Here is a 16744-nt window from a genome sequence, read left to right as displayed (position 1 = left end):
GCAGGCACTACTAGCTTTTACGTGGCAAAAAGCCCTGCCCATTGTTCTTACAATTATTCTTTTGTGTAACCAGTTTTATTGCCGAGGAATTTTTTTTTTTTTTTTTTTTTTGAGTAGGTCCCCAGTCATACTGGCATTAAAGGGAATGGGCTTATAGACTCAAAAAAGACAGTGGACATAAACCCCTCTGCTGCTGATATAATAACTCACTTTAACCATGATTTTGCAAAACTATGACAAATTGATTGGGAATGCTCAACAAAAGGAAGATATTTTTATATAATCCAAGCGTTGTTGTTTCTGACACAAGAATGCCTACTGGAATAGTTGAAGTTCTACTGTGCATGCTTCTCTCTGGACACATCCAACTTAGTTCATATCTGTACATATGTAATCGTCATGATAATGAATTATGTGATATGTGTCTGGTTGATGACACAGTCTCACATTTTTATTACACTGTAATAAGTATACTACTGGAAAATTGATGGGTTTAGCGAGCTGTAATATTCCAGCCATGCGGTGTGTCCAGTGAAGTGTTATATTGTACCTTTTGAGATTGTCATATGAGTTGTTTTTGTTTTATACTGCAATAGAGAAAGGTCGGGGGTTTATTGGTTTCAGCGTCCGTCATGAAATCGCAAGACCTGGGATCAAACCCAGGTAAGGCCATACGATAAACTTTAAAAATGGTACTTGTTGCTGCCTTGCATGGCACTGACCACTTTGAGGTTAGAGCAAGGAAACACGACTTGTTGGCCCGGCGTTGGTATAATGGGTGCGGTGTGGTGTCATGCCTGGTATCTTCGGCATAATGACTTTAATGGAGGCAAGAAAATATACTATTATACACGCACCCAATGACTGCTCGTCGTGATACCACTGAAAAATTGTTCATTACGTCGTAAAAAGTCGAAAAAAGTTCACAAACACATTACTACATACTTAATCAATAAGTGGATTGGTTTCTGAAAAAAATTTGTAATGGGGGTATGTTCTATGCTGGAGAATAGGAAGAGAGTTACATGCGGAAAATACGGTAAACTGAACGAGAAGCGGGATGTTACTTTACATGGAGGCTTTTTATCCGCTGTTGTACTGGCATTTTTGCATGACTATGAAGTGTAGAAGTTCCAGTGAGTTTTATAATTTTAAACTTAAGGCAATTCTCTTGGAGAAGCAGAATATTACTTTAAATGAGGACTTTTTATCCGTCGTTATCCGTCGTTTTTGCATGCCTCTGACAGCTATCTCTAGAGAATATATAGCACAGCGTTCAGCTATAATGTTGTCACGCTTCCGTTTCCCCCACGCTTAGCTATAATAGAGTCACACTCTCGTTTCCTTCATGCCCATCTAAGATAGGGTCGCATTCTCGTTTTTTTCACGTTCAACCATAACAGGGCCCCAACTCCTGTTTCCTCCAAAATTAGTTATAACATTGTCACACTCACGTTTCCTTCATGTTCATCTAAGATAGTGTCGCATTCTCGTTTCTTTTACGTTCAACCATAACAGGGCCCAACTCCTGTTTCCTCCACAATTAGCTATAATAGGGTCATACTCCTGTAAATCATTCTTAAATAAAAACAATTTTAAAGACCAAGGACATAAATAAAAAGTATTTTTCCATTGTCCCCTTACTGGGAGCCTCAAATCGCGCTGACATGACCTACATATATAGTTTGTTGCACAGCCAAACCTAAAAAAATCAAATATATCTTCGATAAATTTTCCTAGCGATATATTTTTGTATACACATTAGTTAAAATTGTTTTATTCATATGACATTGTTTTTATCTTTACTGTTGATACCAAAATATGCCTTTATTCTTCTACAGTTAAACTAATTCCAGTTTTTTGGGGTTGTTTCTACTTTCAGTACGTGTGTCACTGCCCTTTTTCTCTGGTATAAAAACCTACTGTTTGCTGACCAGTGTATATTTCTCCAATAAAGAACAGGCCACTATAATCAAGGACTGGTGTTGTAGTTATTATTTATGCACTTACAAATACCCCAAAGTGCACGATAATGCTGACCTCGTGTTTAGACATGAAGGAATTGCTTACAAAACCGCAGAAGTGTTTTTATATATTCCCTCAGGAGTGGTCATACACGTCCGTGTGTAACTTGCATGACTGATAATGCATATCATTGTTTTATCCCATCGCCTCATGGCCAACAGTTACATGCGCCTAAGCGGCTCGAAATAAAAGCATTAAGTTACAACTGACCGGATTGCTTGTATAATCCTGAATCGGATTCTTCTCTTGAAGTTGAGCGTAGATCGATTATAGAAGATTTGTAGTGATTTATTGCCTGGGATTTCTTTCTTTCTTAGATGCTGTTACTGACATCATGTGTAAGCTATCGTTATTATCTTTTATATTAAAAAAGCTGACTCTTTATGTCATAAGTAGAGGACATTGATATCTGACTGAACATTGAAGCACGAGCACAGCTTAATTCCAGATATTACTTAATTTATTTATCAGTGTCGAGGTTTATGCATATTCCCTTTTAAACAAAACTAATTCAAAAGGCACGCATTTTCTAAGGGTTATTCTATTTTTCCTCATCTAATGTTTTTTTTTACATATATGACTGACAACTCTCATTTAACGCCATGGTACATGTATATGTTGTGAATCCACACCACGTAGTCCAGAGGAAGTGGTAGGTAGAATACAACAGTGCAGTGAGACACATATAACGTTTTTAATTTATTTTCACGGCGATCACGGAACTTTGAATTTGCATATTTCCATGTTTTCAGTGTTCGTTCGTCCTTGGAGACAATCTGCGATCGACGACGCTCATGTGACTTCCACCAGTATGTTGTGCATAGCTGTGAGTCACACACGGGAACGTTTGTCATTAACTGGCCAAAAGGTTATACAATAATCCAATAAACAAACGAATATAGCCCTTAATCACTGACCTTCACCGAAAGTGCCATTTAGCAATGGCTCGTGATGGCTTTAACATTGCACAACCACGACGACCGCCTTTACGATAGATTTTGGCCAAGCCATGAATCGTGGATGTCCATCTTAAAGACTGATAGTAGCCGACCATGCATGCAGCTAGACATTACTCGAAATACAAAACATTAGTCAGGACCTGTAAGGCTGCATTGTTTATTTTATTTGAAACCTACAAATGTAATGTTGATTAAACAATGATTATGTACTTGTTCTTTGGACAGGCCTTTGACAGAAATATGTACAACGATTTTGCAATCTTATAGAGCAACAGTTTTGCCGATATGGGTCCGGTTTAATATAGAGCTCGTGTTTGTACTGATTTATTTTGTGCACACAACACATGTAACCTCATAGCCGTCAACATAGTTTGGACAGGGCAGCGCGCCACATTTAGCTTCCACAACGTACAGCAGATTCCCGTTTAAGTTAGCGGCCGTGCCGGGATGGGTGTCTGGATCCTGATCCACACACACGTACTCAGACTTATAATGCGTGTAGTGTTGTGCCATGAGAAATCCCAGATACTCCAGTGTCCATCCTGATGGACACTCCAGACGGGCTGGGATCATCACGTGACTTGGTCTGCCCGGCGTATAGCAGACAGCACACTGGGCCTCCCGTTCGCGGAAGAAATCTCCGCCGGAATTGGTCTGGTCAAACACTTTATTGCCTTGGTATACCTCAAACTCGGTACCATACAGATAGGAGTTTGATTGGAAACCAGAGTAGGTTTTGTTCCACTGTGGATTTAGTGGTAGACACATTTGGTTGGCCCCAGAGCCCTTGTGGGTATAGTGCGATCCTGCCATTACACCTTCAGAAAAGAATCCACATTTTCATAATGTATTTAGTTACCAAAGAATGTTTTCCATTAATAGAGCAAATACTGAAAAAAGAAAGCATATTATTGCATTATTTATAACATTATTAAACATTGGCACAAAATAATAAAAAAGTATCATCGTCAAAAGTCCGATCTTGAATAAAGAACTTACATATACGCCACGGCATAGAAACAATAACTCGAACGTTGTACGCTATATCATTCTTAACACATGCCAAGCTTCGTGTCAAGTAAAATCTAGGTTTCTACTGTAGCAGGACTTGAACAGTGAATTCACAGTGAATTCAGGATGAAGGAGATTTGGTCAGTCTTCATATATTTTGTGGTTTTATGAATTTTCATGGAAGTTTTGTCACTAGTCATCCTGTTTAATTTATGAAGTAAATGTTTGCTATAGTTGTGTATATTTAATCTCGTAATTTGCACTCATGATCCCCTGTTTCATCGAGCGATGTTGTTCTTGTCATTTTGGTGTTCCTACATATTTACCACAATTTCTAAGTATTGTTTCAAATATGTAGTACCACTTATGCAAAATTACAAAAATTTATTTCGCAGTTTTATCCAGAACTCTTACTTCCTGCTTTCATCTTTGTTTTATGCAGTAAAATGGCATTTATTTTCAGCTCAACCTCGAAATAAAACGTCTGTCTTGCCTGCATTTTTGTACATTTATGGTACATAGGGTGTCCATAGAACCCAACTTTTTAGACGTTTAGAAATCAGACAGCATCTTCATAATGTTGGCCGCCGTCGTATAAATGACATATTCTTGAGTCCAACGTGAAACACCAATCAAATAAAAAAACGGAAATCGGATAAGAGTTTTCCCACCACAGTTTAGAAAGGAATTTGTCATTAAATACCGTTAGGTGGAAATCGTATATTCCTTTGTTTATTTATGTTATTTACTTGATTAGTGTTTTACGCAGTATTCAAGAACATTTAACTTATACGACAGCGGCCAGCATTATGGTGGGGGGCAACCGGGAAACCGAGGGGAAATGCACGGCCATCCGCAGGTTGGCGTTAGATCTTCCCATATAATTATGGAGAGATGAGTGAAACGAAAGTACAGAGAGATTTTTCCCTTACAACACTATGTAGAGTTTGTGAGAGAAAAGGGTAAACCACAAGTAGGGTAGTAAGAACGACTCAGTATTACGTGGATAGAACTGACCACTTCAGTGGTAAAATGGTTAGAGGGTCCGCCTCGAATCCGGGAGACCAAAGACTTTAAAAATGGTACTTGTTGCTCAGCACTGAGAGATTAGAGCCCTGCCTCAGGAACACACAGTACATGTACACACACATAATGACTTTTTGTCGTCATATCAATAAAAAAATTGTTAAGTGCGACGTTAAGCCCAAAGCATACATACAAACATACCTCCGTACAACATAGTTGCATGGCCAGGACATACTTTTCTTCCCCAGCGGGTGTAAACAGCGCCACCTGTTTAACAATATAATACTTTGTCTATAATAGGCGACAGATTAGGGAAACTGGATTTAAAATCAATCTGCGACATGAATTCTTCCACTGATTGCAAGACAAGTTTGCTTACAAAAAACAGAGTATTTTAACTGCACAAAAAATTGGCCACGCGACTTATTACGTGTTCAATTCTTTCCTGAAAATATGTTTTAAAGCTGTTATAAAATTATTAGGATTTAAAAACGCACAATGAGACGATGATATCACCAGTGAAAACAACTTAACAGGAAACAACTTAAGTTTTGTAAGACAGCTATTGTTTATATACATGTTGTGACCATACCAGCAGTGTTTAGTAGATCGCGTTAAGCTACTGCATTTTCTTATTTACGGAATAATGACTCTACGTGGCAAACATTTCAGTAAAGTTTTGTGGGGAGCTTCCTGCTACTGTTATCCGTGTTACCGTTATTCTACACAAAAATGACATCGGCAAAGTTCAACAGGGCACATTCCCGCTACTGCTTTCCCTTCTATTCAACAGATAAACCTTGCATAGCGATGACATGGACAGTGTTCAGCAAGACGCATTCTGCCTGTGATTTCCGTCACGTACGGCGTGATGTTTCTGTGTGGCAAAGATATCATTCTGGCAATGTTTTCTGTTGTGTAGTGTGGATTTTTTTTCACATGACAAAGAAGCGTTCATTATATTACAATCTCACAACGTCTTGTTCAGCATAATGCTTTTTATTACAACTCCCCGGTGATATAAACGGCATATACTATGTCTGCTATTTTACTGCTATTTTCGTACTTCATACACTTTCTTACTTCTTTGATAGGTTGTGTTAAACGTCATTTTGGAAACTGACTTTGTAATTCTTGCTCTAGAACATCCATCTGGGTTGACGGTTGATATACAAATGTCTGTTGCGACTCATAGATTCAGCCGCGCCCAGCAGTGCGACTTCTACTATTGCTTTCCTTTATGCCAGAGTTATTCAAATACGCAAAGACAGCCAAACATCAAAACTAGAAAGGAAGCTTCAAAATTTCAGGACATCATTTACCAGTGAGCTGAAGACATGCTACTGTGAACACATATGTCGATCTATAGAGATGTCACAATGTCGTTTGCTATGTTTTCATAGAATTATCTTACTTCTTTTCTCTCTGTACAACATTTTTACGCTTGCAGGCCAGTACAGGATTAAATGGCAGTACATGGCTTGTCGTTATTTCGAGCCTCACTAGGTGTCTGTGAATAAGTAGACAAACACATAATTACCTGAGCTGATGACCTACATAGTTAAAGATTGCCATTTATTTGTGGCTGTTATGTCATTGTTAATGGTATAGGGCTAAAAACGCGATCCCCACTTTGAATCATACGAAGCAGCGAATATGTCGTCATATATACGACCTTATATCTACCTTTCACTTCACTCTATTTTCTTCATTTCTTCAGGGGGCCTCCGTGGTTCAGTTGGTTAGCGCGCTAACTTAGCCTGATGACCTAGGAGTCTGTCATCAATTCGGTCGCTGTGAGTTCAATACCGGCTTCCTCTCCGGTCGTACGTGGAAAGGTCTGACAGCAACCTGCGGATGGTCGTGGGTTTCACCCGGGCTCTGCCCGGTTTCCACCCACCATGATGCTGGCCGCCGTCGTTTAAGTGAAATACTTCTTGAGTACGGCGTAAAACACAATTCAAATAAATAAAAAAATTTATTTCTTCACAATCTCTGTCCATCACCAAAACGTAACCAATCAATTACTCACCAATCAATGGCTTCTCCGCAATTCCCTGCAAAGTCAATTCCAGCCTTGATCAGTAAACAAAACGTTAAACATCTATCTGTTATGTATTAAATATTATACATACTCATCAGTAGGTTGTGTCACAGTTGTGAGCCCTATGTCTATGGCCTTTGAATTTCTAAGCGATGTTACAGAGGAAGTTTAAGCGTGTCTTAGTTCATTAGTTTCTCCAGATGGAAATTTTTTTGAGTAATAATAAAAAAAATAAGATCTACATGCAGTCTAATTGGACTATACTGGAGATTTTTAGCAACAAAACAATGCAGTCGAAGTTTTGCTCCTATTTTAGAAACAATAATTATCTTCTGTAAAATATTAGTTTAAAAATATATATAATATGCAATATTTATCAAAAATAATTTGAGTTCTTGTGAAATGGGGACAATTTGATTTGATTACAAAAATCTACAGGAAGTTGTGGATTCAAGGCAGGTGTCCATTGTGATGAATCATCAACGCAGTCACAAATATATGTGCATGAATATCCAGTTCAGTTTATTTATTATTTTTTAAAAATAAATAAGCAGTGATTGTATTAACCCAACCTGAATTTAAAGTATGGTAGATTTATTCAAGCGTGATCAAGGCTTTTGGGTTTAACCTAGGAAATCTTATTTCCACTATCAGTCGATTATGTGTGCCCTCAACATAGGACCGATGCGGTCGTTGTGAGTTCAAGGCTTCCTGGCCGGCCGTACGTGGGAATGTCTGGCAGCACCCTGTGGATGGTCGTGGGGTTTCGCCTGGCTGTGCCCGGTTTCCTCCCACCATAATGCTGGCCGCCGTGAAATATTCGTGAGTACGGCGTATATATTTATATCTGATTTCCTGCTGTTTCAGCCAACAAAGCGGAATTGCCATCTCTGTGCATCTCTCACATACTCACCGGAAGTCCTCTCTCCCCCTGGGGACCGGGTCGCCCAATCTCCCCTTGCGGTCCTGCAGGACCCGGAGGACCGGCTGGACCGGGCGGTCCGACAGGTCCCTGCAGTCCGTCCCGACCATCTCTACCATCTCGTCCACGAAAAAATCGACTATTGGAGGAAAAATGTACAAGTAAAGACATGGTTTGCCACATATTACACTTAGCTTGGTGGCTTAACCAAAGACATACCTGTTATAAAAAGAAAGTACCTGCCGAGTAAGAGAAAGTACCAACTTTGCTAGGCCTACACCGGGTTGCTTTGAACACGGGAAACAATATCAGAAAGGGTGCTCATGAATGCCATCGTCATGGGTCAATCTAGGACTCAGAATGAACCCGGGGTTATGTTGTTAGTTACATGGCAAATACCTAACATATTCAAGAAAATGAAGTCTTGTCATTCTTTAGGACTACAGGGAGTCTGAAAGGACCTGGTATGGTAAGGCGAGGAATCAGCCCAGTGCAAGACACTGTGTACCTGAAGGAGGAAAACTGACTCTGAGTGACAGTTGCGAACACACTCGTAAGGACACTACTTTTTCAGTTCTGTTTTAGCCTCTTTCTTTTTCCTTCTGGAAATGCAACTTATATAGCCCCAAACAAACAATCAAGTGATGTAGAGGTCATAAATGGGGAAAATGGTAGCCTACTCCAGTCACGTTGAAATGTCTTTTTTTTTTGCATTAGGCACTTTACAGTAGGGAAAATCATTGCATCACGGATATAACTTTTCCAAAGATTCTTGAATACGCAGGTATCCATCAATCAATTAAATACATATAAAACAAATGTAAATTTTATGCCTATAATTCAGCTATACGCGTAACATGTTAATGTTAATGAAAAACGACCACACGTGCTTAGCAGGATTCACAGGTAGTTGCCACATGTTATGTATACCACACCTTAACAATTATCCATTTAAATACATGATAACACCTATTTGACGCAAGATAGCTTGTATCTTTACGGACACCAAAGAATGTTTCCAAAGTCAAAAAAAAGATTTAAAATCTTCCCATGATGTTCTACCCGTTAGTAAGTTCGCTTGTTTGCTCTACTATGAAGGATGTGTGACAAACTATAGCAAAAATATGGGTTTTAAACTGGCTAGAGTATGATTAAACTATTCACAATATGGAAATTATGTTTTACATATGAATACAAAAGTCAAAGAAAAACTTTGACATCACGTATAAATGCAGACATGAAAGTCAGTGAAAATATTTTACTGGTAAATGTTGATCTTTATTCTGTAAATTAAAAAGCACAGTACCTCGTTTGGGCAAAAAATTAACGTTTTTCATCGAGAGGGCGGTTTTAGCCGGTTATTACTAAGCAACCATCTATTTTATGATCATACAATTTTTATGGGTGTCTCCACCAAGTTTTATACTTCTGATTCGGAAATTTACAGAATTGTGCTGGGATTTTGGGGCAGATTCTCCTCCTTACCTTACCAGGTCCTATTTCCCACTCATGCTATTGTCCCGGTCTACCACAGAATGGTAAGTATAGTTGCAGATGGCTGGGACTATATGGCCTTAGGATTATTATCATATTATTTGATTACTTTCGGAACAAATCCTCATTTTTCTACTTTAACTTATATATAAATATAAGGAAACCATCGCATTCAATATATTAAGACAATTAATGAGCTTTTATGAATTATTAGCGTTGTTCGTGAATATTAAACAAGGAAATTGGGGCATTTCAATTTTTCACTCCATTTCTTACATCATTGTAAAACTACGTTACTGATACATCACCATGTAACAATCGATGACATAATATGTTTGTGTCTGTACCTGTCTATCGTTGTTATAAACCTCTAGTTCTCAGCTTATAACAATATGTAGTTAACAACAACACATATGTGCGTGTGTGTGTGTCAAATAATCACCAACTTGTGGCAACAGTATGCAAAGTGGCGGCCATTTTGGATTTATTCAAGTTACGCCAATTTCACTTTCTATAGAAATGAACATCCCATCCCAGACAACTTCTCACAACAGGTTTCTCACAAAAGCCTCAGTTAATCGATTGCCTGTAATCTGGTGGTGATCTAACAGTTGATATTAAAGTGGATAAAAGGTAAGAAGCGATTAGACGTCATATGGGAAAATTTGGTAATTGTCCAAAGAGGAAGAAGAGAAGGATACGTTTGAGAGAAACATGGGTATTATGGGTAATACTGGGTTAAGATTTTATTTTATCATATACCTATGCGTGTTACCCGGCTGATACAGAGACCCCTGATATTTTTTCGTATCACCATCCTCTGAACATTTTGCAAGGGCGGAACTACTTTTGCACCGAGTGACCTTTCCCTGGGAAAGCCCTGCGGTCCTTGACGGGGATTTCCATGCAGAGCTGACCTACTTACACGAACATGCGACTTATTCTCCCTAAATTTAAGACCCAGAAAAACTAATACAATTTTTTCTACACTGTCTACATGCCAACATTATGGGCAAAAAGGTTATAATCAAATATTTTCGTCATTTTTTGTGTCGTCTGCTTCGTGATTTTTGGCGTCAAATTACATTCCGCAACGCTGATAGCTGTCGATGTCAAACTATATGACTGCCCGGTTGAGGCGTACCAAGTCTACAAGGACCACAGGCCACCAAAAATATGAACAGCCGACAATCCATTTTACCTCGGCATCAATTACAAAAGAAAAGTTTGCAGTAATGTATGGTACAAATGCCAACCAATGGGAGAGCACACCCTAAAATCAATTATGAAAACCATGGCAAAACGATCGAACTTACCTGGCCGTTTTATAAACCACAAAACAACATGTAACCGTCTCCATCATGCTGGCGTAGCTCCCGCGACTATTATGCAACTCACTGGCCACAAAAATGTTGCAAGTATAAATAATTACGCTGTTTTTTTCTAATGGTATGCAGGAAAAGATGAGCCACATCATTTTAAATGCACCAGTCACAAAGCCTTCCGCTGCGAGCGTTACTCTTTCTCCCCAACCCAGTACATTCACAGAAATTGATGCAGCTGTCCCATCATCTTCTACAGTACAGAATGATCTATTTGTTTCACAGAATTTCACTCACAATGTAAACCATCCCACTAGAACATGTACAACTGCCTGTATTTTCCAGGGTGCATCCTTCTCAAATTGCACGTTCCACCTCAATTTCTGCCACGGATAAACTGCCCATTAACTTTGTTGACAAACTCTTTCAAGAACTCACAGAGACTTCAGCAAATTTAAAGAACTTTTAGTCATCCACATGCAATTAAATCACTTCTTCACTTCCGCAGAGAACTCGAGCAGATACGACGATGCAGATCAGCACAGTGTGATGATAATCTCTATGTAACGTCGACGTTGACCAACATAATTCGAGGTGAAACAAATGTGAATTTGTGTTCTTCAGTTCAAACTGTTACCGTGGAAAATCTAAATGGTACTTTGTTTTATAAGTATGCATTCAGTTCCGGTTAACTCTGGGCATGGGGATGGACGCGTATAATCACGCATGACACAGTTTTAATAACAACGCGTTGTTTATAAGAACAGTTGCAATAAAAGCGTTAAGGTTCCTAGGATATTTTTTTGTTTGCTTCATAACACAAAGTGTAGTGGCCTGCGTGCTAGATTTGACGTTTTGAACATTACACACGTATGTCTTTCCGACATCAGTAAAAACTGCTGACTTTTCTTTTACTGCCGCTTAACTATTTTCCTTTAGAATTATTTGGATGCTACATGTCTTTATTATGAAAATGGACTGGTAATTTGACTTTGGGTATTGTTTAACCAGTTGACGGCCAAAACAGTGATTTGGATAACACGCCTGATAGTGTGTGGTTATCAAAATATGCCTCAGGAAAATGTATGTAAAAACACATGCACAGGAGAAATATTCGATTTATAATAATGCATACCCGACTGAAAATAGGGCCTCGGCATGAAATAATAGCCTCGTCCGCCTTTTTGCTTGTAAACCTGCCTTTACAAACCCATGCCAGGAATTTATTTGTTAAATTTACTCTACACATTCACATATTTGTAAGGTGTATGATTTAAAATTATAAAATGAAAAATGTAGAAAAGTACGTTTGTGACTGATTCGATGAATCAAACATGAGTCAAGTACCCCGTCTGTATCGTTTCAAGCATTTAAACCCAAAAGTATGGGCCTTTTGGACTCGCGATATGGCATCCTGCTCTGATAACAATGACTGTGTTAACATACTTAATAGCAATTATCTAAACAAGAATTATTGACTGCTTGTGGTAAGTTATGCTAAAATTTTGAGTATTGTAAATATTGAGTAATGATTGTAAGGCAAATTACAATAGAACTGCACGTGCAAGTACACTGGAGAGTATGACTAACACGCGAAATGGTGTACGACACTAACGCTATAGACGACTCGGTCAGACTGTGTCATTTAATGTGTTTTTACTGTCACGAAAAAAATTCTTACCATTGGCTCTAAATCGGCTCAGTTCAGCTACTGGGACAGAGGTCGTCGAAGGGTGGACTGTCTTCACGCTGCCCTAAAACGAAATATGCAGTGTTGTTACACAATAAAAACGGCTTCTGGGTTAATTAATACAAATACTTGTTTTTCAGCTTTTATATATGGAACCTTTCTTCCACCAATGTCTATGGGATTTTTTTTACCAGTCCAATAGGAAATTTACAGAGATACAAACTCTGGAACCCATGGGTGTAAAAGGGGCCTGGATATCGTGCAGTGCACTGACATACAGAGAAATACTGAGCCACTCTGACTAGTGGTATTAAACGGTAGATTCAACGAATCTGTGACTGTCGGCTGCAAGACATTAAGTGGCGCATGTCAATTCACGAACAAGAACCCAAGGAATTTGCCAGCTTCTGCCCCTCCCAACACAAAAGATGTACAGTTTTAACCTTTACTGGCGAGTATGGGATAATACATGACCATCACGATTAGATCTATCGAGTGGGAAACTCGAGGACGAGCTACACACACGGTCCAAATGGAAATACAACACATCGTTTTCTTCTGTGACGTTGCAGTGTGTGCTTCATACATTTTTTGTGGGCACACCTCTGCCGATAATTGTTTCGGTGTAGAGCAAAGAACGAATGCGTTCACACCACTGGACAGTCTCGATACAGACGGGAAGGAGTTTTACGAGTCAGGATTACCAGGCAATTTTGAGTGCTGGAGAGGGGTAAATTTTGTCCCACATGAATAAATCAGTCAGGCTTAATTGTCTACATGCATCAAGTAACAAAAGACTGCATGCATGCTAGACAACTCAATTCATTTCGGCATTTTTGTTTATGGCTCAGCACGTTGTCGTTCATGGCTGTCTCTGCGCCCTCGAAATTCTTACATTTCCAGGAAAAAAAATTTTCCTTAATCATCGCCTAGTTGAATTATTGGAAAAACGACCATTAAATAAACTATTTGCAGTTAAATAGTGTGAGCAGACAATACTAAAATTTTGTTTTATAAAAAAAGCATAATTTGACTGGTAACTAAGTATGAACTAAGTATTGTGCTTGTCAATAACGATGCTCTAGGCGGGTTTTCATATGTAAATAGAAGAAAACTTTACGGAGATTCAGTAAATCGGTCATAGTTTTCACCCCATCAGAAATGCTCTAATATAACTCTTAACTTCGCTTGCACACCCCAACGCCTGGGTTGTCCGTAAAATTAAGAAAAAAACCAACCTGAACTCCAATATTCAAGACGAAACTGAAGCCCAGCAGAAGGAGGGAAACTTCGTAGATCATGGTGTCGTGGTCCGCCAGATGAATGCAACGGCAAATTTACCAGACATTTATATAGATAGGGGAGGTACCTTGAACCGGATATTCTCGTCCTTAGAAATCAAACCGGTTCTTTTGTGCTCAATAATTTCAACTCAGGCTTCACAAGGGCATGTGGATCAAATGTCTACTTAACTTGTTTTTTCATGGGTGTTTGAAGAGGTGCTAAAAAATTTGTTTACTTATACCATCACATTAGGGATTTATAGAAGTAAAAAACCGCGAATGCGCAGAGCATCATTCTACCATTCGCCAGAAACCTGGGGAATTCCCTGATTTTCGGCTTAAATAAACTGGGTCAAATATTCACTTTAGATTTGCAGAAAAAAAGTATTTGGTATATCGGTCGATCAGTAGATGTCTTTGCATGGAAGCCTGTGTCTTGTTTTATTTCACTTTGGCGATATATATATATAGTAATGCGTCACAAATGCATTATTTCACCAAACGTTTGACATGCAAAAACGCACTTTTAGAAGCACATAAATGAAACTTTTGATGCAAACACTTAGGTTTTTCTGATGGAAAATTAAACAAACTCCACAGAAATCTCTTACGTGGTTTTATAGGAACTGTGAATGCATCAGAATTAAGTGGAGTATGCCTGTCGAAATTGCTAACTCTTCGGCAAAACACAGTACTTTGCAATCATAGCGTTATTTGTTCCTTTTCCAGCAGCTATGGCGAACAGGTCACGGGTTCAAATCCGACATTTTACGGGGAACTTGTAGATTCCTCTCTGTCGTAAGCCAAAGTGTATGAAGATCCTCGCGTGGCCTTACGCGCAATCTGACATTCATTGAAGACAACTTGTCTTCCTCTGATAGCTATTTTCAGGGCGCATGACCGAGATTTTGTCGCTGTGGGACAAACGTGCAAGTCCATGCGGCTTTGTTAAAGCATTATAATATTCGACAGTCGCACACATTTCAGCAGGTTATGCGATTCTTCCTCAGAGCAAAGACTTTAAATGAGTTCAAACATAATCAGACAATAATACACATACATATTAGGCCTGAGCTGAACATCTGGCTTTTGTCCAAGTCTGTGATGTTGTAGCATAAGCGTGAATAACCATGCCTTTGTTTATATCACTTGTATAACCGATATCATCCGTTTTGCTCATGCACATTGATGCACCAATTCAAAAAACTATCTAGTTTATATAGTACATATATATCTGAAATCACATGTGAGAAACATTGTCAGTAACTCGCCAAAACTTGTGCTTCATTCAGGGCTCTCCGCTGTATCTAACCTATACTGACTGCAAACGTATATGTGAAAAGATTAAACACTGTGAAGAGTGGTTGAAGAACACAATAGCGTCACACTGGTTTATCAAAAGACGCTTCGTTCGGCACGCCAAAGGCACTACGCCGCTAAGATCAGAACCAGCAATTTAGACATATCCAGGAAAACGCCCCTAAAGGTTATTTGCGGTATTTGTAGTTTAACGCCATACGTGTAAGTACATCCTGTGACTCAATGATATGAATTCTGATTACAGGATATGATTCTGTCCAGAAAAGGTCAAACAAAGAGGTACATATTTTATTTTTTCTCAGTAAAAATTTTACATTATAGAAAGCAATAATCGACGATAGTGGAGTAAATGGTTACAGGTAACAATTGAAATATATGATTTCGTTCTAAAGTTTGAATGTAAGTATCCTTGATCGTAAATAACAATTATTCATTCATTTGACCACGAGGAGTCATTAGATGTGTGCACATATGTTGTGTTCTCATGTGGCAGTGCGAGTTGATGCCGCCAAAATGCTACAGCCACTAAGACACCAGATAGGACACCCACCCAGTCACATTATGTTAATGCACGGCCAACCAGTCCTGATCCCTTGCTTTAATTTCCAGCAAGTACCAGTTTTAAAGTTTTTATTTTTTCCGGGGTGTCCCAAGGTCAAGGCGGACGCTCCAACCATCACACCACCGATTTGGTCGTTTCATTCGAATTGTTTATGAAAATGTTTAAATAGAGCAAATTATACACAGGCCCCTAGCGTCATAGCTTAAGCGCGCTACTTTCATTTCCTACGATATTAATGAATTACAGTAGTGAACCATACAAATCTACGCAAATGAGACAGGACACTAAGAAATAGATGTTGGATATACAGGCAGCCGATAAATAGTTCACGACACACCTAAAACAAAAAACATTTGTTTCTTTAGCGGGTCTGTTGCTGACAAAAGCGCTCACTGGGTAAAGATTTCATTCTGTATTAGCCTGAATGTTAAAACATTAATTTCATATGGAGGACGGAGGGTTTGTATGCTGTTAGGCTTCACCACCTACGGAGGGTATCTAATAGTATGATTTAAAATCTCTCTGACAGCGATGAATTTGAAAGATATCAACAAAACTATTCTTATACACTACACGTACACACTCAGATTTAATGTATATAACAGAATACAAACAACACACCTAAAACGAAACTGAAAATTAAAAAGAGAAACATTTATTACTGGACTAAAATTGTATGTGATATAATAGAAAACATTCTTTGAAGAGAGATTAAAACGATACTTTGATCGTTGAAAACAGTTTCAAAATCACATTTGCAATCGATTCGCTTTAAATTATGTAAATGTATCTGACAATGCTTATAATAAACCGACGACCTTTACCAACATTTATTTTGATTTTTTTCCATTACCATGTTGCCAGTATGCCCCCATATAAATCTGTCATGAAACAAACAATCGTGTTTCTAGAATGTCCACTGCGTGATTAGGTCGTGATAAACATCTTCCAAACCTGGGTGTCTTGAGCAAACCAAGGCTAGTTATTTGGAGTGTTACCTGTTCTAGTATACTTATTCGCCCTTGGAATTTGTATACCAGTAATGGTGTAACCTGTAAATCCTGTTTTCATTTTAAGCAAAGACAG

General features: G+C 38.7%; 2 protein-coding genes across 2 annotated transcripts in view; both read right to left on the bottom strand.

Annotated features, from left to right (window-relative positions):
* The window catches only part of LOC135469894 (uncharacterized), a 46399-nt gene extending 32370 nt beyond the window's left edge, over positions 1 to 14029 (bottom strand). Inside the window, exons 1-3 of the mRNA XM_064748528.1 lie at positions 13732 to 14029; positions 12485 to 12557; positions 7979 to 8142 (exon numbers count right to left, since the gene is read on the bottom strand). Coding sequence (XP_064604598.1) covers positions 7979 to 8142; positions 12485 to 12557; positions 13732 to 13794 — 300 coding nt within the window. The 5' untranslated portion in view covers positions 13795 to 14029. The remainder of the gene's footprint in view (positions 1 to 7978; positions 8143 to 12484; positions 12558 to 13731) is intronic.
* LOC135469586 (uncharacterized) lies at positions 3125 to 5910 on the bottom strand. The gene is made up of 2 exons (XM_064748075.1): positions 5223 to 5910; positions 3125 to 3802 (listed from the first exon to the last, which is right to left on the bottom strand). Exons 1-2 carry the CDS (start codon positions 5233 to 5235, stop codon positions 3309 to 3311), a joined length of 507 nt encoding a protein of 168 aa, XP_064604145.1. The 5' UTR covers positions 5236 to 5910; the 3' UTR covers positions 3125 to 3308.
* Positions 14030 to 16744: the final 2715 nt, after the last annotated feature.

Source organism: Liolophura sinensis, chromosome 7, assembly GCF_032854445.1.
Source record: "Liolophura sinensis isolate JHLJ2023 chromosome 7, CUHK_Ljap_v2, whole genome shotgun sequence".
Taxonomy (NCBI): domain Eukaryota; kingdom Metazoa; phylum Mollusca; class Polyplacophora; order Chitonida; family Chitonidae; genus Liolophura; species Liolophura sinensis.
The sequence above is the reverse complement of the archived record's forward strand: the minus strand, read 5'-3'. Positions and strand labels throughout refer to the sequence as shown.